The following is a 22,359-nucleotide window of genomic DNA, read 5'->3' as shown; positions in this document are numbered from 1 at the left end:
AAATGACCGTGCTTTATTGTTCAGGGGGCCGGGACAAATGTGGAAGTGGGCCGTGTCCGGCCCCCGGGCCTTAGTTTGGGGACCACAGGTCTAAAATGATTAAAATGATTGGAAACATACATAAAATAAATGTAATCGTCTATATCGCGATAGGAATATATATATATATATATATATATATACGTGTGTGTAGATTCACGATGAATTGTTTAGAAAACTGAAATTTTTAAACACTTTAAAGTCTTCCGGAAAAAAGGAAAATAAGGAAAATTCTGATCCATATATATATATATATATATATATATATTTGTATGTATGAACAGCTTCAAATCACATAGAACACGTGACTGAAACTCTATTTACCTAACAGCATGAAAACATTTGAATCACGCTCAAACCTTGCTTTATTATGAGCAACGAGGGGTTGCGTTCGAAGACGCCACGTAATTTAAGAGCGATTCCAAGTTTCAGTTCATTTCCCGAGATTTCCAAGCGTATTAAAATTCCCCAATTCGTACTTACTTCGCGATAGGAATATCCACTCATTTTTCTTTCTTTGTCTTTATGTTTATTCAGACCACATATTCACACATCATAAAACGGTAGCGTGATGCTCGGAGTGTCCCTGAATTACGGGTACATCTCGCGGTAACAACAATACGGAAGTCCGGAGAAATTCCGAGGCTAACCGGACGAGAGACGATTATGTGAGTTAAAGACGTACATATACTATATATATATATATATACGTAGTGTTGGAATTGAAGTACACAGGTATCACGACTGTTATGAGCAAATAAATAAACAAATCGAAAAGTATTCGTGCTACACAATCGATTACTGTTGAAAGTAAATAACAGGAATGCGACACACGGGAATAAGCTAATTTCCTGGCAGCTTATAGTACCGATAAAGTATTTTTTACTGCTAATCTTATCTGTAGTAGTTATTTGTTGTTTAGGTCAGAATGATAGGGGGTCAATACTTTGTGTTGTGTACATAAAGAATATGTATATGTACAAAGTAGTTGTAGTTGGTGCATATAGGCTGCCCCCCCCCCCCCCCATTTTATTGTTGTTAATGAAAGCAAAGCATCCAGCTGTGACTAAATCCATGGTTTTCCCAAACGGAAACATATCCGCTTCGCCGGCAGATGTGTGCTCCTCATTTCTCCCCAGAGGCGCAATCCGCCAAACCATGAAAGACTGAAGAGCTCATTTGAAGCTCCTTTGGGCTTTACGCTGCAGACAGAAGACAAATAGCAGCCTGGTGTTGTCCTGAGGCAAAGTGGACTGTAATCAAAAACCGGGTCAATAGCCGACAAGTTTGCTGTGCTGCTGAATTAGCTCCGATAGGTTTCCTTGTATTTGCCTGTTGCATCAGTTTCTATTGTTTTTGTTCAGAAGGACTTCTGCAATTAAGATTCAATGTTAATAAATTGAATACTTTCAAAGTTCGGAGACCAGGGTTCAATTCCACCCTCGGACATCTCGGAGAGATTATGTCTCTGAGGATGCAGGAAACACCCATATGCAAAAATGTAAGTCAATAAAAATAACTGGGTGGCACGGCGGACGAGTGGTTAGCGCGCAGACCTGACAGCAAGGAGACCAGGGTCCAATTCCACCCTCGGCCATGTCTGTGTGGAGTTTCTCCAGGTACTCCGGTTTCCTCCCACATTCCAAAAAAAACATGCTAGGTTAATTAGCGACTGTGAATGTGAGTGTGAATGGTTGTTTGTCAATTGATACTGACACAACTAAGAAATGCTGCAGACGTTTGAGAGACAGTATGAATTTCCTGCCTCAAAAAAAAACACAACCTAAACTCCAATTCCTCAACTTTACAGAGTGGAAGGTGAAATACTACATAAAAATATTGCATTATTAATATGATATACGATCAAAACAGTGGTTAATTGGCTCTCAAATACAGTGTTGACGGTAGCATCGTTAGCATCAACATCCAGGACAATAATTATTTTAAAAAATATATAAGCGAATGTTTGACCAGTCATATTTTATATTTAAGTTTTCATTAACTGTAAGGGTGCACATTACAGACGGTTGAGTGGTTAGCGCGCAGACCTGACAGCAAGGAGACCAGGGTCCAATTCCACCCTCGGCCATCTCTGTGTGGAGTTTGCATGTTCTCCCCGTGCATGCGTGGGTTTTCTCCGGGTACTCCGGTTTCCTCCCACATTCCAAAAAAAAAAACATGCTAGGTTAATTAGCGACTCCAAATTGTCCATAGGTATGAATGTGAGTGTGAATGGTTGTTTGTCTATATGTGCCCTGTGATTGGCTGGCCAATCTTAATTGTTATGCTATTAAAATGACATTATTTTTCCTCATATTATGAATTTATCGTCATTAAATTGGTCCTTTTTTTGTTTTTCAATAACTTTATTTTTATTTATTTTTTTGTAAAAATACAACTGTATATTCCATTTCTGGTGTTCTTTAAAAAAAAAAATCAAAATTTTCATTCCATAATAATATTTTGACTTTAGAGTCTGCAACCTAATTTTCCAAAATTATAATTAGTGTACAACTTTTCTCTATTCATATTTTGACATTCTTCTAATAAAATTAAAATTTTTAAAAATTTTTGCTGTTGCTGTTTTCTTGTTAAACAATATTTTTATATTACATATTATAATATTCGACCAGCACCCCTGCGGCCTTCGTGAGGAAAAGCGGTAGAAAATGAACAAATTAATGAATTTTCAAAGTTACAGCAAAGAAAACCTGTTTATGACTTCATAAATACATGATTAGAGCCCTGTAGACATGATATAACACCCCTATAGTCACCTTGACGCTCATAGTGTCAATCATATTCATTGTTTACACCACATTGCTGCAAGGACTTGAGATGGCTGCTGGCTACCGAGCGAGCGAGCTAACCGATTGGTCTCGAATGTATTTCTTAAGAAACCAAAAATGGACCACTTCCACATTGCAGTGAAGGAAAACTTTTTTGCACCAATATATTCGGACCCTCAGGCCCACTACAGTTTCTGTTTTTACAGCTTTTCACATTTGTTTCCCGCACTCAGATTTGCACCCCAGCTTGGGGCAGTCACGGATGAAGTACTGTGAGGTCTGTGCGCTAACCACTAGACCACCGTGCCGCCTGAATATATAATATGTAAAAAATTTTTTTTTTTTTTTTTTTAAATAATTTTTAAACACTTCCAAGTCTTCCAGAAAAATGGAAAATAAGAAAAATTCTGATCCTCTACAGGAATAATATCCAACGGTGGAGCAACCATGTTTTTGCAGCTCCAGCAGAATCGGAACGGATGTTTTTTTAAAAAATGAAAGTTAAAATATGGGGGAATTTTTTTTTTTTTAAAAGTGACGGCGCTGGGAAAGAATGGCAAAATACCAGTAAAGATGGGAGGGTTTAACTGGGTCAAATGTGGTGGAAATTTTCCCTAATTTTTAAAAGCAAAATGTCGGCCAATATGGCTCCCTTGTATGTTATGTTTTGTTTATTCAACATAAGCTCCTTTATTGAAAGGAAAAATCCAAACAACCTTGTTGGTAAGTTTATTGAACGTGATGCATTTACATGCAACGTGTAAAGTGTACTCGCCACACATCCATGCCTCATGGGAAAAAAAAAAAAAAAAACCAACCATGCGTAACATAAGTCGAAACCTCTGGAGGCTAGGAATGGACTGTGCGTCCCGACTAAGGATTCCTACAGAAGAGTGGCGTTCAAATGCACTTGAGCAGGTAGGAGTTGCAGTTGGCTCCTCTGCCGCAGTCGCAGAGCTTTCCGATCCGTGGGCCGAACTTCATGGCACAGCGGTCGCCGATCCCACACTAGGGAGGAAAACGGGGACACGCTCATTGACCACAACGTTCTTTGACCATATTGCTCCATTCATGTACCCCGTTTTCTGGAATGGTGACTTATTGAAATGGATAATTTGACACCTCGGAAAACGGGGTGTCCAAAGTGTGGGCCAAAAATTAGCAGTACGTTTACAAAACTGAACAAGTCAGAATATGAACAGAAAAGTTATTAAATGACTCTAATTCTTATAATTGCAATACATCATCAGTTGGCTGAAACTGTTTTTTTAATTTTTATAATTAAATTTTATAATAATAATTATTATTATTATTATTTTAATTTTATAATAATTTATATAATTTTTTCATTATTTTTAAAATTATTTAAAACAAAAGAAAGTTGTAATTTCATCAAATGACCTCCTTTCATTTTTCACTATGTGGAAAAACTTAGGACGCCCCTGCTCTACACTCTCATGTTAGCTTGACATTGACGTTCTGCTCCAATTTCAGCTCAACATTTGCAATAAGTTGTAATTATTACACTAAGTCACAAGTGCAGATTGGCAATAGTTTCCAAGATATAATATTGGGTCAAAATCAGAAATGTATGCGAAATAAGGGTGGTTAGCACGCACAGGCCACACAGCTAGGAGACTCGAGTTCAATTCCACCCTCGGGCCATTTCCGGGTACTCCGGTTTCCTCCCACATTCCAAAAACATGCTAGGTTAATTAGCGACTCCAAATTGTCCATAGGTATGAATGTGAGTGTGAATGGTTGTTTGTCTATATGAGCCCTGTGATTGGCTAATTTTCTTTCTTTATTAATTAATTAATTCATTTTTTAAATTAATTTTATTAAATAAATTTTTACACTTTTAAGTCATTTTTACTTTTATATTTTGTCATGATTCCATTATTTTTATTTTATCAACCATGGTTGTTTGTCTATATGAGCGCTGTGATTGGCTAATTTTCTTTCTTAATTAATTAATTAATTAATTTATGTATTTATTTTATCAAATTAATTTTTACACTTTTAAGTCATTTTTATTTTTACATTTTGTCATGATTCCATTATTTTTATTTTATCATCCATGGTTGTTTGTCTATATGAGCCCTGTGATTGGCTAATTGTCTTTCTTTATTAATTAATTAATTAATTAATTTGTTTATTTTATCAAATTATTTTTTACACTTTTAAGTCATTTTTACTTTTATATTTTGTCATGATTCCATTATTTTTATTTTATCAACCATGGTTGTTTGTCTATATGAGCCCTGTGATTGGCTAATTTTCTTTCTTTCTTAATTAATTAATTTATTTATTTATTTATTTTATCAAATTATTTTTTACACTTTTAAGTCATTTTTACTTTTATATTTTGTCATGATTCCATTATTTTTATTTTATCAACCATGGTTGTTTGTCTATATGAGCCCTATGATTGGCTGGCCACCAGCCTGGCCACCCCCGCCTCTCGGCCCGAAGACAGCTGGGATAGGTTCCGGCACCCGCCGCGACCCTCGTGAGGATAAGCGGTAAAAAAAAAAAAAAAACAATCAGACTTTCTTGGAAACTACAAGACAGATAATTATAAGCATCTGGTGGCAAACCTCCTGAAGTCCTACAAATGAAAGGCAAGTATCTTAATGGGCGTAATAAATAATGACCTTGCATTCACTCGGTATTGGATCAATACCAGAATTAGCTGTATCGCCCAACCCCTCTAATGGAACTTTCTTAATAAGAACAGGACAAGAGAATTGAAACACTTCCTTTCCGAGTCGGATAGCAATCTCCTGCATGGGACTCCGGAATTGCGGCAAGAAAATACGGTTATTGGCTTTTGCGTTAATTGGAGCGACACACTTGCTTTAGTCAACAGCAATACATCGCACAAAGCGAGCATGGACCCCCGGGTGTATCATTTGCATCAGCGATAATATATATATAATATATATATAATATATATATATAGTTACCAGCGGGATGCTGCCTCGCTTCTCCGTGGAAACCCGGTTATGCACCTTGCCCAGTAAAACCTCCAGTGCTTCCACCTGCTCGGCAAAAAAACACACGTCAACGTTACTTCATATCTTATTTGTTACATTTTATATTAGTATTTATTGAATTTCTTCTGCCTGGATGGTGCAAAATATTTTCACAAATTTCACATAAATTTAAATTAGGCACTGGATTAAATAAATACTTCACTCATCTTCAAACGGGAATATGTTTTTCCACTTTTTAATGATTTTACAGTGTTGTGTGATGTTTTTAAATAAAGAAAAATACTTTAATTCCAAATTTTATATTTAGTTTGAATCAATTTGGGGTCATATCTGCACAAGATAATCTATAATAATATTATTAATACCACTAGTACTACTACTACTACTAGTACTGTCTACACTAATACAGTTTTTTTTCAACATGTAACCAAGAAAGTGTCATTCACCCATAATAGCAATCATGCCATTGACAAAATGCTGTGTGCAAAAAAATAAGAAATAAAACCATCATTTTTTTTTATTTCTGGAGGTTAAAAAATATAAATATGATTAAAAAAATAATTTAATATAATTTAATAATTATTATTAAAATTAAAATATTCCTGTATACAAGCAATAATAATCTAACAAAATTAAAATGTAATTTTTATAGCTCTGATTGTATATATGTGTGTGTGTGTCCAAAAAAATAAGAAATAAAACCATCATCAAAATCATTTAATTTTTTTTTAATTTCTGGAAGTTAAAAAAATATAAATATGATTAAAAAATAATTTCATATAATTTAATAATTATTATTAAAATTAAAATATTCCTGTATTCAAGCAATAATAAACTAACAAAATTAAAATGTAATGTTTATAGCTCTGATTGTATATATGTGTGTGTATGTGTGTGTCCAAAAAAATAAGAAAAAAAAAACCATCATCAAAATCATTTAATTTTTTTTTAATTTCTGGAGGTTAAAAAAATATAAATATGATAAAGAAATTCATATAATTTAATAATTATTATTACAATTAAAATAGTCCTATATACAAGCAATAATAAACTAACAAAATTAAAATGTAATTTTTATAGCACTGATTGTATATATGTGTGTGTATGTGTGTGTGTGTCCAAAAAATAAGAAATAAAACCATCATTAAAATCATTAAATAATTTCTGGAGGTTAAAAAAATATATAAATATGATTTAAAAATTCATATAATTTAATAATTATTATTAAAATTAAAATATTCCTGTATATAATCAATAATAAACGAACAAAATTAAATTGTAATGTTTATAGCTCTGATTGTATGTGTGTGTGTAGAGGGGTATTGTTTGTTATAGTGGTATGATTCTCGCTTAGGGTGCGAGAGGTCCCGAGTCCAATTCCCGGACAAGTCCTCCCTGTCCTTGGACCTTATTATTGCAAATTTCCCCACTGAGGGACGAATAAAGGAATCTTAGATACAGGAAGGCAGACCAACAGCAATAATAATCATACTAATAACAGGTGACAAATAAAACGTGACAAAAACAATACAGAAAGTACACGTCTGTGTACATGACGGCTACTAACCAGTTCTCGGTCTGCCGCTGGTTCGTTTCTGTCCACTTCCAAGTCCTCAGCAGAAACCTCCTGGGACGTCTGGCCGTGACAAAGGACGGCCAGCAGGCTGACCATCAGGCTGACCATCAGCACTCCGCGGAAAACAGAGGAACTCTCCATGGTTCTGGGAAGTACGCCTATATAAGAAAGGAGGAGAAGCGACGACAAGATGAGTGGAGCTGCACAAGTTCTCAGCAGGTTCACGTCCACGGGATCATTGCTGCCCTCTTATAAGGACTTATGGCCCCGCCCGGAAAGGGGGCCACTGCGACAGGTTTGGAGCAGCATGCTGAAAAGTCCCTGGACTGATCGCCAGCCAATCACAGGGCACATATACACTGTAAGAAAAAAAAAAACAACGTAGTAGTTTTTACGTAAAAAAACTGTCAGCTGTGGTTGCCAGAATAATCCTTTAAAAATGACAATAGAAATGTAAACAGTCTTACAGGCTAAACTGTACATTTTACAGTTTAAATGTTGATTTTTGTTTATTTTTATGTTAAGTCAGGGTTGTCCAAAGTTGGTCTGCAGCTTGTTTTTTTATTGGCCTATGTAACAGCAAAAATTGGAGGAAAATAGAGAAAAAAGGTGTAATGAAAATAAGTTGAACTGGTAAGACTAATCTAATAAATATAATAATAATAGAGAATTATATATATAATATTCAATTATTATTATATTTATTATATTAGAATTATATATACATAATATAATAAATATAATAATAATAGAGAATTATATATAATATTCTATTATTATATTAGAATTATATATACATAATATAATAAATATAATAATAATAGAAAATTATATATATAATATATATAATAGAATAAATATACTAATACTAATATAATAAATATAATAATAATAGAGGATTATATATATATATATAATTCTCTATTATTATTATATTTATTTATTATTGTCAAAACTATGAGTTTTTTACAGGGTGTGTCCTACATAAAAATAAATTAATACAATAAAATGAAAATTAAATTAATTCTATTATTATATTTATATTATATATAAATATATATAATATAATATATAATATATATCTATTATATGTATAAAGAGAATATATATATAATTCTCTATTATTATTATATTCATTATATTATAATTATATATATAATTTAATTTTCATTTTATTGTATTAATTTATTTTAATGTAGGACACACCCGATAAAAACTCATAGTTTTGACATTCTAAATCCTGTAATATGCATCTTGCAGGTATTCAACACTTTTCAAATCGAGGTTTACAAATGAAAAAGAAAATGCAGATCGTCTCTGTGTAATTTCACAGCTTCCTCTTAGATGGATTCATCATGTTTTGGCCTTTGGGTACAGTAACAGATTAAATCCACCAGGTTTCACTTGATGCTGCAGCCATCACATTAGAATCCATGATAATTGCTATCATCAATTACCCGTTACAAGGAATACAAACCTGGAAGCGACAGAACAGCACATCCCCGTCTTTAATACCAAGGAAGAGTGTGCTGAGGAAAAGGCAGGAAGCAGAACTGGTAAGGGAGCAGAGATGATGATGCTGAGGTTCTCATTGGGAGTGACCAGGATGGATAGGATCAGGGACGAGTACATCAGAGAGACATTACATGTTAGAGGCCCTTTATCTCCAAGGCCTCTAACATGTTGAGGTTCTCATTGGGAGTGACCAGGATGGATAGGATCAGGGACGAGTACATCAGAGAGACATTACATGTTAGAGGCCCTTTATCTCCAAGGCCTCTAACATGTTGAGGTTCTCATTGGGAGTGACCAGGATGGATAGGATCAGGGACGAGTACATCAGAGAGACATTACATGTTAGAGGCCCTTTATCTCCAAGGCCTCTAACATGTTGAGGTTCTCATTGGGAGTGACCAGGATGGATAGGATCAGGAACGATGGCGTGGTGTCTTTGAACGCAACCCCTCATTGCTCATAATAACATGGTTAAAGTATGATTCAAATGCTATGATATTATTAAATAAACTCATGTTAGGTAAATAGTTTTGGGTAAATAGCTTTATTTAAATATTAGTTGAAAGTTAATTTGGAGCTGTTAATACATAAACGTATATAAAACATATACAGATAATATAATTCTGTGATAAATAAAGAATAAAATCCAGTAAAATTGAGCATATCTCAGATATACTGTAATTGCAAATGGTGATTAATCATGACTACTTCATTTAAAAACGTGATTAATTTGATTAAAACCCTAATATACGCATATAAGAGCAGCCAGAGAAAATTATTTTGGGTTGAAAAAAAAATGATGCAAAAACAAATTCATCTATAAACAACTCATACTTAATTTATTTTCAATTTATTTATTAAATGAATTTATTTTCCTGTATTTATTTATTTTTATTGTTTTAAAAAATATATATATTTATTTTATTTATTTAATGCAGACTCAGGCGTGCTAGTCGTGAGGAATTATCCAATATCACTTAAAAAAAAGTAATTATTAATTTAATATTATGTCGAGCGTCAGTGGTGTAATGTAATACTCGTCCGTGTGGCAACACGTAGCTGATTGTTTCGTTCCTCCAATATACTTTGTGATGCACGTGAGAAGTCGTGTTGACAGTCATGGCGAAGTTTTTAAAAAGGATTAAAACAATTATTATATTGGAATTAAATGTACTGTACAAAGTGTCTTTTCGTAACATTTTGGTTAGCCGAAAGAATTATTCAAATGTAAAAAAAACCGTGCTGTGGCTAAGAAAAGGTTGAAAAACACTGCTTCAGACAACTAGTGTCGACTCAGTTAGCCTAGCTAGTTCAGTTATGCGTTGCTATACCTACAGCGGACAGCAGGGGGCGCCGCGCCTTCATGTTAACCGTGCAGAAGCTCGCAAGACCTCCGTTTCCTGAAACGCATACTTCTGGATTAGGAAGAACACACCCAGTGACATCAGTGAAGTTTGAAGAAGAAGAAAAAAAAAGTTCCAACTGTAAGTGTGCACAGAAGAAGCAACAGGACCAAAGGGGTCCTGGTCGGAATTCTTTGGATATAAGGCGTTTTTTTGGGGGGCTTTTTGGGGGAGGTTGGCGGCCAAAGTGTGTTGTTTATTCGTCAAGTGTACTTTAAAGGTGGAGTTTTTTTTTGAAGATGTCAACTTCAGACGAGACAGACGGGCCGAGGCCGAGATATGGATGTAAGTTGTCATTCAGTTTTTTCCATATGCTAAACTGGCGCCTACTTTCCGGAAATGATTGTTTTACGATGTTGGCGTAAAACGCCCACTCAAACTTTGAAGGTGTCTTTGATTTTTTTTTTTTTAACACACCCTAACTAGATCATGGCAGCACGGTTACAACCTCATGCTAACTTCCGCATTTTTTTATATTTTATTTTGAAATGATAACATTCCAACATGAACACACAGTGAGGCCTTTTTCCTGTCTTGAAGTGACTCGAACTAGCTAAGCTATGAAGAAAACTTGTAGAAGTTTCTAGAAGTAATGTGCGTTTAAGCAACAAAAACAGCCGGAGGCGTCATGGAGGAAGTATACGTGATGCCACACAGCAGGAGGGGGGGCCAAACTTTTTCTACTGAGGGCCAAATACTTAATGTAGTATTACGGCGTGGCTTATTTGATTCAGACAAGCTGAGCAAGTTATATTACGGAACATCACGTGGTTACATTTGCATATTCAACATGTCAGTAACGGAGTAGAAAGACGCTTGTTCAATCTTGCACCCCTTTTCAATGTTTACAGTGGATCATTCCACATTTGCCCTTCAGAAGCCACAGTCCTGCTAATAAGCAACAAGGCAACTAAAATGAAAGGAAAGCTATGCAAAACTGTGGTGAGACCAGCCATGTTGTTTGGTCTAAAGAGGAAAAGACAGGAAGCAGAACTGGAGGTAGCAGAGATGATCATGTTGAGGTTCTCATTGGGAGTGACCAGGATGGATAGGATCAGAAACGAGTACATCAGAGTGACATTACATGTTAGAGGCCCTTTATCACCAAGGCCTCTAACATGTTGAGGTTCTCATTGGGAGTGACCAGGATGGATAGGATCAGGAACGAGTACATCAGAGGGCCATTACATGTTGAGGTTCTCATTGGGAGTGACCAGGATGGATAGGATCAGGAACAAGTACATCAGAGAGACATTACATGTTAGAGGCCCTTTATCTCCAAGGCCTCTAACATATTGAGGTTCTAATTGGGAGTGACCAGGATGGATAGGATCAGGAACGAGTACATCAGAGGGACATTACACGTTAGAGGCCCTTTATCTCCAAGGCCTCTAACATGTTGAGGTTCTCATTGGGAGTGACCAGGATGGATAGGATCAGGAACAAGTACATCAGAGAGACATTACATGTTAGAGGCCCTTTATCTCCAAGGCCTCTAACATATTGAGGTTCTAATTGGGAGTGACCAGGATGGATAGGATCAGGAACGAGTACATCAGAGGGACATTACATGTTAGAGGCCCTTTATCTCCAAGGCCTCTAACATATTGAGGTTCTAATTGGGAGTGACCAGGATGGATAGGATCAGGAACGAGTACATCAGAGGGACATTACATGTTAGAGGCCCTTTATCTCCAAGGCTTCTAACATGTTGAGGTTCTCATTGGGAGTGACCAGGATGGATAGGATCAGGAACGAGTACATCAGAGGGACATTACATGTTAGAGGCCCTTTATCTCCAAGGCCTCTAACATGTTGAGGTTCTCATTGGGAGTGACCGGGATGGATAGGATCAGGAACGAGTACATCAGAGTGACATTACATGTTAGAGGCCCTTTATCTCCAAGGCCTCTAACATGTTGAGGTTCTCATTGGGAGTGACCGGGATGGATAGGATCAGGAACGAGTACATCAGAGTGACATTACATGTTAGAGGCCCTTTATCTCCAAGGCCTCTAACATGTTGAGGTTCTCATTGGGAGTGACCGGGATGGATAGGATCAGGAACGAGTACACCAGAGAGACATTACATAGTTTAGTTAATACATAGGCCTCTAACATCGTCTTCTAACAGGGATGACCCAGTGGCCTGAAGAGCAGGGGAGCTTTGCACCACCGCTAGCCTCAAAAGGGGTTCTTTGTATTACTTGCCCCTGTCACCCCCCCCCCCCCACCCATTATTTGGGAGCACCGCTCTGGTCTGTATCGCATGAATCACCTCACAAACACTCACCGCTTTGTTTTTATTATTTTCAGTCCAGGCTGCACGGCGGTGTAGTGGTTAGCGCACAGACCTCATTCCAAAAACATGCTAGCTTAATTAGCGATTGTTTGTCTATATGTGCCCTGTGATTGACTGGCCAATTTTAAGTGTTATGCTATTAAAATGACATTATTTTTCCTCATATTATGAATTTATCGTCATTAAATTGGGCATTTTTCCGCCTTTGAATAACTTTATTTTTATTTTTAATTTTTTCTTGTAAAAATACAACTGTATATTCCATTTCTAGTGTTCTTTTTTTTTTTTAATCTAAATTTTCATTCCATAATAATATTTTGACTTGAGAGTCTGCAACCAAATTTTCCAAAATTATTATTATTATAAATTATAATAATAATGAAATATAATAAATTATTAGGGTACAACTTTTCTTTGACATTCTTCTAATAAAATTACTATTTAAAAAATTTTTGCTGTTACTGTTTTCTTGTTAAACAATATTTTTATATTACATATTATAATATTTGACCAGTCCAGGGTGTACCCCGCCTCTTGCCTGAAGACAGCTGGGATAGACTCCAGCACCCTTGCGACCCTCGTGAGGATAAGCGGTAGAAAATGAATGAATATTTTGACATTCTTCTCATAAAATTACTATTTTTTAAATTTTTGCTGTTGCTTTTTTCTTGTTAAACAATATTTTTATATGACATATTATAATATTCGACCAGTCCAGGGTGTACCCCGCCTCTCGCCTGAAGAGAGCTGGGATAGACTCCAGCAGGATAAGCAGTAGAAAATGAATGAATTTTCATTCTAAATAATAAACATGCCCACAAAATAGAGTATAGTTGTCAATCAGGTGACCCTGACTTCCTCTAAAAAGTCCCTCGGTGTCATGAACTATGGAGGAATCAGCGACTGTGTGGAAATTGGGCAACATGATCCCACCAGAGAAGCTGTTTGTGGAAAAAAAATGAAATTATAATACATATTTGGCTTCTTTAACATGATTTTTTTGTGCTCTAGCTGTTCTGGATGGAGTGGAACGACTCACGGCGGAGGAGATGGATGAGAGGCGGCAGCAGAATATGGCCTACGAGTACCTATGTCACCTGGAAGAGGCAAAAAGGTAAGATCTGGAAGTCTATTCAGGGAATGAGCATCGTACTTTGGTACGGGACAAAAAATTACAAAAAAAAAACATTAAAAAAATTATTATTATTATTTCTAATTATATTATATATTAATATAAATATATTAATACATATATTATTATATTAAATTTAATTATATTATTGAAATAAAAATTAGAAGAAAAAAATCAAAAAATTTACCAAAACTATATTAGGAAAGCAGGAAGTGAACAAATGTAGCAGCTACTGATTATAAAAGTACCAGATGGAGGGGTAGGATTTAATAAGCTTTGCTTCTTCCTACTCCTTTTGGACATGTGGAACTGGGAACTGATTATGCGATGCGTTCAATTGTAATCTGATGCATGTTCAAATGAAATAAAACCATTACCATCAACTACGTGGAATCAAACTATGGGATGGATTGAGTAAGGACCTCAAACAATGCACAACGATGAGCCAATTCAAGAAACAATAGTACCCATTATGTTCTTGTATGGTCATATCACCTTGTACTTTGGTACGTGACGAAAAAAAAAAATTACTATATTAGGAAAGCAGGAAGTGAACAAATGTAACAGTTACCGATTGTAAAAGTACCAGATGGAGGGGTAGGATTTAATAAGCTTTGCTTCTTCCTACTCCTTTTGGACATGTGGAACTGTGAACTGATTGTGTGATGCATTCAATTGTAATCTGATGCATGTTCAAATGAAATACAACCATTACCAAGTACAGTTGTACTATAAGTTGCCTTATCAACTAACCGACATTTTCAACGCGTCACAATTTAAAAAAAGATTTAGGGGCTGATTTCAGACACGTTATGCACACGTCGGCGGTTGGATGTCTGCAGGCCCATATTTTCATGCGAGTATGCTAACAGCCGAGTATGTTTGCCTTTTGGTGACTCAGGGTCGGACTCCTTGCGGGCTCACAGATTTAAAAGAGGAAGAATTGTATGAGACAGGAAGTGACTCAGACCCCTGTTGATTTTTGTGTCTCCAACGGTTGCCACAGGAACGTGTCGTTGTCATAGAAATAGGTTCCGGTGTGAGCGCTGAGGTGTGTTTGTGTGTCGTGGTGTGAAAGTGGATTGTTTATTTTTGGTACTTTTATGGTACTTTTGTGATACTGAGGAATATTAAAGTTGACGCTCAACTTGAGCATTTTTCATGACTTGGCTTACTCCACCTGCATGCGTCAGACCACGCTAGAGCAGACTTTCCCCATTGATTACAATGTTTTAATCAAATTAATCATGTTTTTAAATTAAGTAGTCATGATTAATCACCATTTGCGACTACAGTATGTCTGAAATATGCTAAATTTTACTGGATTTTATTACGTATTTATCACAGGATTATATTATTTGTATATATTTTATATACGTTTATATAAAATATTTGGCCCGCGGGCTGCGTGTTTGAGACCCCTGCCATACAGCATCCATATCAAACTTGCGCGGGGCTACAATAACATTAAACTTTCATATTAAGGTGTGGGCCTAAACTAGCGTACTGCGGGCCACATTTGGCCCGCGTGCCGCATGTTTGAGACCCCTATCATACAGCATCCATATCAAAACTTGCGCGGGCCGCACTAACATTAAACTTTCATATCAAGGCGGGGGCCTGAACCAGCGTCCTGCGGGCCACATTTGGCCCGCGGGCCGCGTGTTTGACACCACTGCCATACAGCATCCATATCAAAACTTGCGCGGGCCGCACTAACATTAAACTTTCATATCAAGGCGGGGGATTAAACTAGCATCCTGCGGGCCACATTTGGCCCGCGGGCCGCGTGTTTGAGACCCCTGCCATACAGCATCCATATCAAAACTTGCGCGGGGCCACAATAACATTAAACTTTCATATCAAGGCGGGGGCCTAAACTAGCATCCTGCGGGCCACATTTGGCCCGCGGGCCGCGTGTTTGAGACCCCTGCCATACAGCATCCATATCAAAACTTGCGCGGGCCGCACTAACATTAAACTTTCATATCAAGGCGGGGGCCTAAACTAGCATCCTGCGGGCCACATTTGGCCCGCGGGCCGCGTTTTTGACACCCCTGCCATACAGCATCCATATCAAAACTTGCGCGGGGCCACAATAACATTAAACTTTCATATCAAGGCGGAGGCCTAAACTAGCGTCCTGCGGGCCACATTTGGGCCGCGGGCTGTGTGTTTGGGGCCCCTGCCATACAGCATCCATATCAAAACTTGCGCGGGCCACACTAACATTAAACTTTCATATCAAGGCGGGGGATTAAACTAGCACCTGCGGGCCACATTTGGCCCGCGGGCCGCGGGTTTGACACCCCTGCTATACAGCATCCATATCAAAACTTGCGCAGGCCGCACTAACATTAAACTTTCATAACAAGGCGGGGGATTAAACTAGCACCTGCGGGCCACATTTGGCCCGCGGGCCGCGGGTTTGACACTCCTGCCATACAGCATCCATATCAAAACTTGCGCGGGCCGCACTAACATTAAACTTTCATATCAAGGCGGGGGCCTAAACTAGCATCCTGCGGGCCACATTTGGCCGGCGGGCCGCGTGTTTGAGACCCCTGCCATACAGCATCCATATCAAAACTTGCACGGGCCGCACTAACATTAAACTTTCATATCAAGGCGGGGGCCTAAACTAGCATCCTGCGGGCCACATTTGGCCCGCGGGCCGCGTGTTTGACACCAGTGCCATACAGCATCCATATCAAAACTTGCGCGGGGCCACAATAACATTAAACTTTCATATCAAGGCGGAGGCCTAAACTAGCGTCCTGCGGGCCACATTTGGCCCGCGGGCCGCGTGTTTGACACCACTGCCATACAGCATCCATATCAAAACTTGCGCGGGGCCACAATAACATTAAACATTCATATCAAGGCGGGGGCCTGAACTAGCGTCCTGCGTGTCACATTTGGCCCGCGTGCCGCATGTTTGAGACCCCTGTCATACAGCATCCATATCAAACTTGCGCGGGGCCACAATAACATTACACTTTCATGTCAAGGCGGGGGCCTAAACTAGCGTACTGCGGGCCACATTTGGCCCGCGGGCCGCGTGTTTGAGACCCCTGCCATACAGCATCCATATCAAAACTTGCGCGGGACAATATTTTCTTATACCCCCACAAGAAGCGGTAAAAATTCCTAATAAAAACACGGCATGCTGATTCTGCAGTAACCACCAGCACCCAGCGAAAACTCAACTCTGAACCCCATCCACGTCACTTCCTGTCCACCCGCCACTCCGCTTCCTTCGGGAGTGCATTAATGAGTCTTATTTATGTCTTAAATGACTCCTATTATGTCTATAATAATGTGTAATATTAGTGTAAAGGTGACTATAGGCGTGTTGGGTCATGTCTAAAGAGAATTCCGATTAATCCTATTAATTGACTACAAAGATAATTAATTGCAACCCTATTACTTGGGCCCTTTAAGTTCTTGGAACAGCGACTAGGTTATGGAGTGAATCTTCACCGTGGGGTCCACCTTGGGTGTGGGTGACATGATGAAAACTGCGAGTTGTACCGTAATTTACAGTAGTATAGTATTCTCATTCCCTGTTATGGAGTCGGAATTTCTTCCCATGAGAACTGTACAATCCGCTTTGACAAGACACTTAATTGGTCCTAAAAAGGTCACCGCACTTGAGAAATGTTGACGTGATGTTGGAGGTATGAGATGCTGGTGTTGGCGGGGCACATGCCTCCCGTCAGTCGACTCGTGGTTGGACCGTGAGTGGTATGACGGGAATGTGGGAATGTTTGCTGCAGGTGCACAGCAGGGTGTGTGAGCACAATTGTGCACCTTTTTTTGTTTTTGTGCCGTGCAGGGGCTTTACCTGTAAAATCGTGCGTGGAAATCTGACTGAAAGTCTGCATATGGACAGAAATACGGAATAAAAATATTCACACCTTAAAAAAGTGATGTACACACACCTTTGTTTTAAAAAGCATAAACAAATGCAAATTAAAAAATGCATTAAAAAAATAATTAATTGAAAATGTAGAAAATGAAAGTGACTTAAATACAAATGTAATACAAATGTAATAAAATACTAAAAATAGCAAATGGCAAATAAATATGGTACACATGGCAACTACAAGGACCAATTTTCTATTCTCTTGTTATTATTATTATTAAATGCTATATTCTAGTATATATCTTTATTCTAAAAATCAAATTTAACAACACAAAAAATGGTCAGTTTATAAGAATAAAATCTAAATTTTGAGAGGAAAAATTCAAAATTGTATGAGAATAACATTGTGACATTATGAGGAAAAAAATATATATTTAAAAAATATTTAAAATTGCGGGAAAAATTATAATGTTATGATAATAAAGTCATAATTATGAGAAGAAAAAAGTAGAAATTGTTGGAAAATGTAAAAATAATTTGTGAGAGTAAAGTCAACCTATGAAGAGGAAAAAAAAAAGGAAAAAAATAATGTCATGGTGAAATATGAAAGAATATATTCCGGAAAAATGTTATTTTTAAAAAGTTATACATGATTAAATATGGGAATTTCCACACATAATAATATTATGTGTGGAAATTCACAGTGTTACGAGAACAAAATTTACAATAATTATTGAAGAATTAAATTGAAATATTTGGAAAATATCTTGCATTTCTGCCTGCGCCTGCGCGCTAACCATATGATTATGATTATGTTATTATTATTATTATACCTGTCATGAGATCATTTAACCCCTGTTCCGGTGTTCAATTGTCGTGCTTATGTCACCGAACAATTACTGACACCTAGTGGCCGATGTAGATTACTACATTCACAATTTGAATGCTTCTTCTAACTTTTGTTGTTTAGTTCATTTAGTTTATGCCTGAAAATACTTAATTTGGGCCAAGAATTACTACAATTTTTTTAAATATGTGTTTTTTAAACTTAGAAATAGGCTGTATTTCAACGTAAAACTGATAATTAATTAATTAATTATCGGAAAAAAGCGAACTTGTGATGTAACGATTGTATATACAGTTACCGACGTTACAAATAATAATAATAAAGGAGTAAACATAAGTGCAGTTTTTCATGCATTTGGTGTAACTCTTAGTCCCCAAATTTGAACAGTGAGACTCCTCTTGCGACGTGGCATCAGTCATTTACGTAAAAAAAAACTAATATTTCATGGAGATCCAAAGTCTTACTCAACATTCTCCAAAACAAGATATTGTGACAGTTGTGTTGCAATCCTGTGCAGCACTGCTTTCCACATCATATTTAGTTTTTTTTTTTTTTAAAAGGAACCACCAACTTCTCCACTGCAATGCTCCGGCCAATCACTTGTAATTTCCTGTTTTCTAACTGCGTCCAAATCCTGTTGTGAATTGCTGCTGTTGTGCTCGTTATGTAACACCAGAGAAGCTTTTGTGTTGTGTGTGTGTGTGTGAGTGGAACAATGACACGCTAATCAGCTAATTCAGCACGTTATATTTATGGTAATGGTAAAGGTATAATTTCATTTGAACATGCATCAGATTACAATTGAACGCATCACATAATCAGTTCCCAGTTCCACATGTCCAAAAAGGAGTAGGAAGAAGCAAAGCTTATTAAATCCTACCCCTCTGTCTGGTACTTTTACAATCACTAACTGTTACATTTGTTCACTTCCTGCTTTCCATAATACAGTTTAAGTTTTTTTTTTGTTTTTTTTTTGTAATAATGTACCTTGTACTGAAGTACTCGGTGATATGAGCATCCAATGCCATAATGGGTACCATAGTATGTGTCGATATAGTGATATATATATAGCACATCATGACTGGTTCAAGACTCTTCATTCTTGTATTTAGCAAATTTATTTTATTTATTAAATTATTTAATTAATTTTTATTAATTTTTTTTTAGGTTAAAATTTTTTTTTTTTATTTTTTTATTTTTTGTCCCGTACCAAAGTACTCGGTGATATGAGCATCCAATGACATAATGGGTACCATAGTATGTGTCGATATAGTGATATATATATATATAGCACATCATGACTGGTTCAAGACTCTTCATTCTTGTATTTAGCAAATTTATTTTATTTATTAAATTATTTAATTAATTTTTATTACTTTTTTTTAGTTTAAATTTTTTTTTTTTTTTTTTAATTTTTTGTCCCGTACCAAAGTACTCGGTGATATGAGCATCCAATGACATAATGGGTACCATAGTATGTGTCGATATAGTGATATATATATATAGCACATCATGACTGGTTCAAGACTCTTCATTCTTGTATTTAGCAAATTTATTTTATTTATTAAATTATTTTATTAATTTTTTTTTAGTTTACATTTTTTTTATTTTTTTTATTTTTTGTCCCGCACCAAAGTACTTGGTGATATGAGCATCCAATGACATAATGGGTACCATAGTATGTGTCGATATAGTGATATATATAGCACATCATGACTGGTTCAAGACTCTTCATTCTTGTATTTAGCAAATTTATTTTATTTATTAATTTATTTTATTAATTTTTATTATTTTTTTGTGGTTTAAATTTTTTTTTTTTTTTTTTTTTTTTGTCCCGTACCAAAGTACTCGGTGATATGAGCATCCAATGCCATAATGGGTACCATAGTATGTGTCGATATAGTGATATATATATATATAGCACATCATGACTGGTTCAAGACTCTTCATTCTTGTATTTAGCAAATTTATTTTATTTATTAAATTATTTAATTAATTTTTATTAATTTTTTTTTAGTTTAAATTTTTTTTTTAATTTTTTTTTATTTTTTGTCCCGTACCAAAGTACTCGGTGATATGAGCATCCAATGACATAATGGGTACCATAGTATGTGTCGATATAGTGATATATATATATAGCACATCATGACTGGTTCAAGACTCTTCATTCTTGTATTTAGCAAATTTATTTTATTTATTAAATTATTTAATTAATTTTTATTAATTTTTTTTTAGTTTAAATTTTTTTTTTTTTTTTTTTTAATTTTTTGTCCCGTACCAAAGTACTCGGTGATATGAGCATCCAATGACATAATGGGTACCATAGTATGTGTCGATATAGTGATATATATATATAGCACATCATGACTGGTTCAAGACTCTTCATTCTTGTATTTAGCAAATTTATTTTATTTATTAAATTATTTTATTAATTTTTTTTTAGTTTACATTTTTTTTATTTTTTTTATTTTTTGTCCCGCACCAAAGTACTTGGTGATATGAGCATCCAATGACATAATGGGTACCATAGTATGTGTCGATATAGTGATATATATATAGCACATCATGACTGGTTCAAGACTCTTCATTCTTGTATTTAGCAAATTTATTTTATTTATTAATTTATTTTATTAATTTTTATTAATTTTTTTTAGTTTAAATTTTTTTTTTTTTTTTTTTTTTTTGTCCCGTACCAAAGTACTCGGTGATATGAGCATCCAATGCCATAATGGGTACCATAGTATGTGTCGATATAGTGATATATATATAGCACATCATGACTGGTTCAATACTCTTCATTCTTGTATTTAGCAAATTTATTTTATTTATTAATTTATTTTATTAATTTTTATAAAAAAATTTTTAGTTTAAATTTTTTTTTTTTCATTTTTTGTCCCGTACCAAAGTAGGAAGTGTCTTTCCTGCATCAATGAGACCCAAAATCCTCCTTTTTTTTGGACATCCCCGTTTTAGTAGTATCAGCGAGGACTTCCTCAATGTATTATCTGTTATGTAAGTATCACTAGATAGATAGATAGTTAACGGTAGTACTACTTGTTTCTTCAAGTCGTCGTCAGAACCGCGAGACACAAAAAGTGCCTTTCACCGTGCATAATGAAGTGTACCGTCATTGTTTGTTTATAGGCCAACGTGCCGACTAAACAATGGAGCAGTCATTCAGGGGTCTTTGTGGAGCCGCCTGAAGAAACAATACTCCTCGCTCTGGTCTGTTAGTGTAACATTCATTTTGACGTCATCGTTCATACTGTAGTACTTTTCCGTCTCGTGGATATAAATTGTGCTGAAGAACGCGGCATGCGTTTCAACGGCACAGTCGGGAGGGAAAAAGGCGGGGGTGGGGAGTGATCTCTTCCTGGAGAGACAGTGGCTTTTTCCTATGAGAGTGACCTTCGACCTTGGCACAACTCCTGCTTCCTTGTCGCCGCACAGAGGAAAGAGAAGATTATTCAGCGGCGTTCTAGTCTGCTGGTAGAACCTTTTAGTGGAAATACTGCACAATGTTTCAGTAACTTTTTTTGTAGAAACGCTAGCCACGTTTACATCAATGGAATCTTTCCCAATGACTTTTCCGAAAACAACGGTATACATGGAAAGGAATATTCCAATCTCTTGTCTACATGCGACGCTATAATCAACCGGAAATTTATGGGCCTTGTAGTTTCCAAGAAACTCTGATTCATTCATTCATTTTTTTGGGAGGTGCTGGAGCCTATCCCAGCTGTGTTCGGACGAGAGGCGGGGTACACCCTGGACTGGTGGCCAGCCAATCACAGGGCACATATAGACAAACAACCATTCACACTCACATTCATACCTATGGACAATTTGGAGTCGCCAATTGGCAAAATGACTAAAGTGTAAATTTTTT

At 36.3% G+C, this 22,359-nt stretch overlaps 2 protein-coding genes across 2 annotated transcripts in view; one reads left to right on the top strand and one right to left on the bottom strand.

Annotated features, from left to right (window-relative positions):
• Positions 1 to 3,550: 3,550 nt before the first annotated feature.
• Positions 3,551 to 7,632, bottom strand: cartl (cocaine- and amphetamine-regulated transcript-like). Its single transcript, XM_058077631.2, has 3 exons — positions 7,395 to 7,632; positions 5,798 to 5,872; positions 3,551 to 3,836 (listed from the first exon to the last, which is right to left on the bottom strand). The coding sequence occupies exons 1-3, from the start codon at positions 7,542 to 7,544 to the stop codon at positions 3,729 to 3,731; spliced, it is 333 nt and encodes a 110-aa protein (XP_057933614.2). The 5' UTR covers positions 7,545 to 7,632; the 3' UTR covers positions 3,551 to 3,728.
• A 2,776-nt stretch (positions 7,633 to 10,408) lies between these two features.
• The window catches only part of iqgap1 (IQ motif containing GTPase activating protein 1), a 51,842-nt gene continuing 39,891 nt past the window's right edge, over positions 10,409 to 22,359 (top strand). Inside the window, exons 1-2 of the mRNA XM_058077422.2 lie at positions 10,409 to 10,606; positions 13,635 to 13,737. Of these exons, the coding sequence (XP_057933405.2) occupies positions 10,561 to 10,606; positions 13,635 to 13,737 (149 nt within the window). The 5' untranslated portion in view covers positions 10,409 to 10,560. The remainder of the gene's footprint in view (positions 10,607 to 13,634; positions 13,738 to 22,359) is intronic.

Source organism: Doryrhamphus excisus, linkage group LG1 (assembly GCF_037039965.1).
Source record: "Doryrhamphus excisus strain RoL-2023G ecotype Guam linkage group LG1, RoL_Dexc_Guam_v1.1, whole genome shotgun sequence".
In the NCBI taxonomy this organism is placed as follows: Eukaryota; Metazoa; Chordata; class Actinopteri; order Syngnathiformes; family Syngnathidae; genus Doryrhamphus; species Doryrhamphus excisus.
This window is presented reverse-complemented; position numbering and strand designations above follow the sequence as displayed.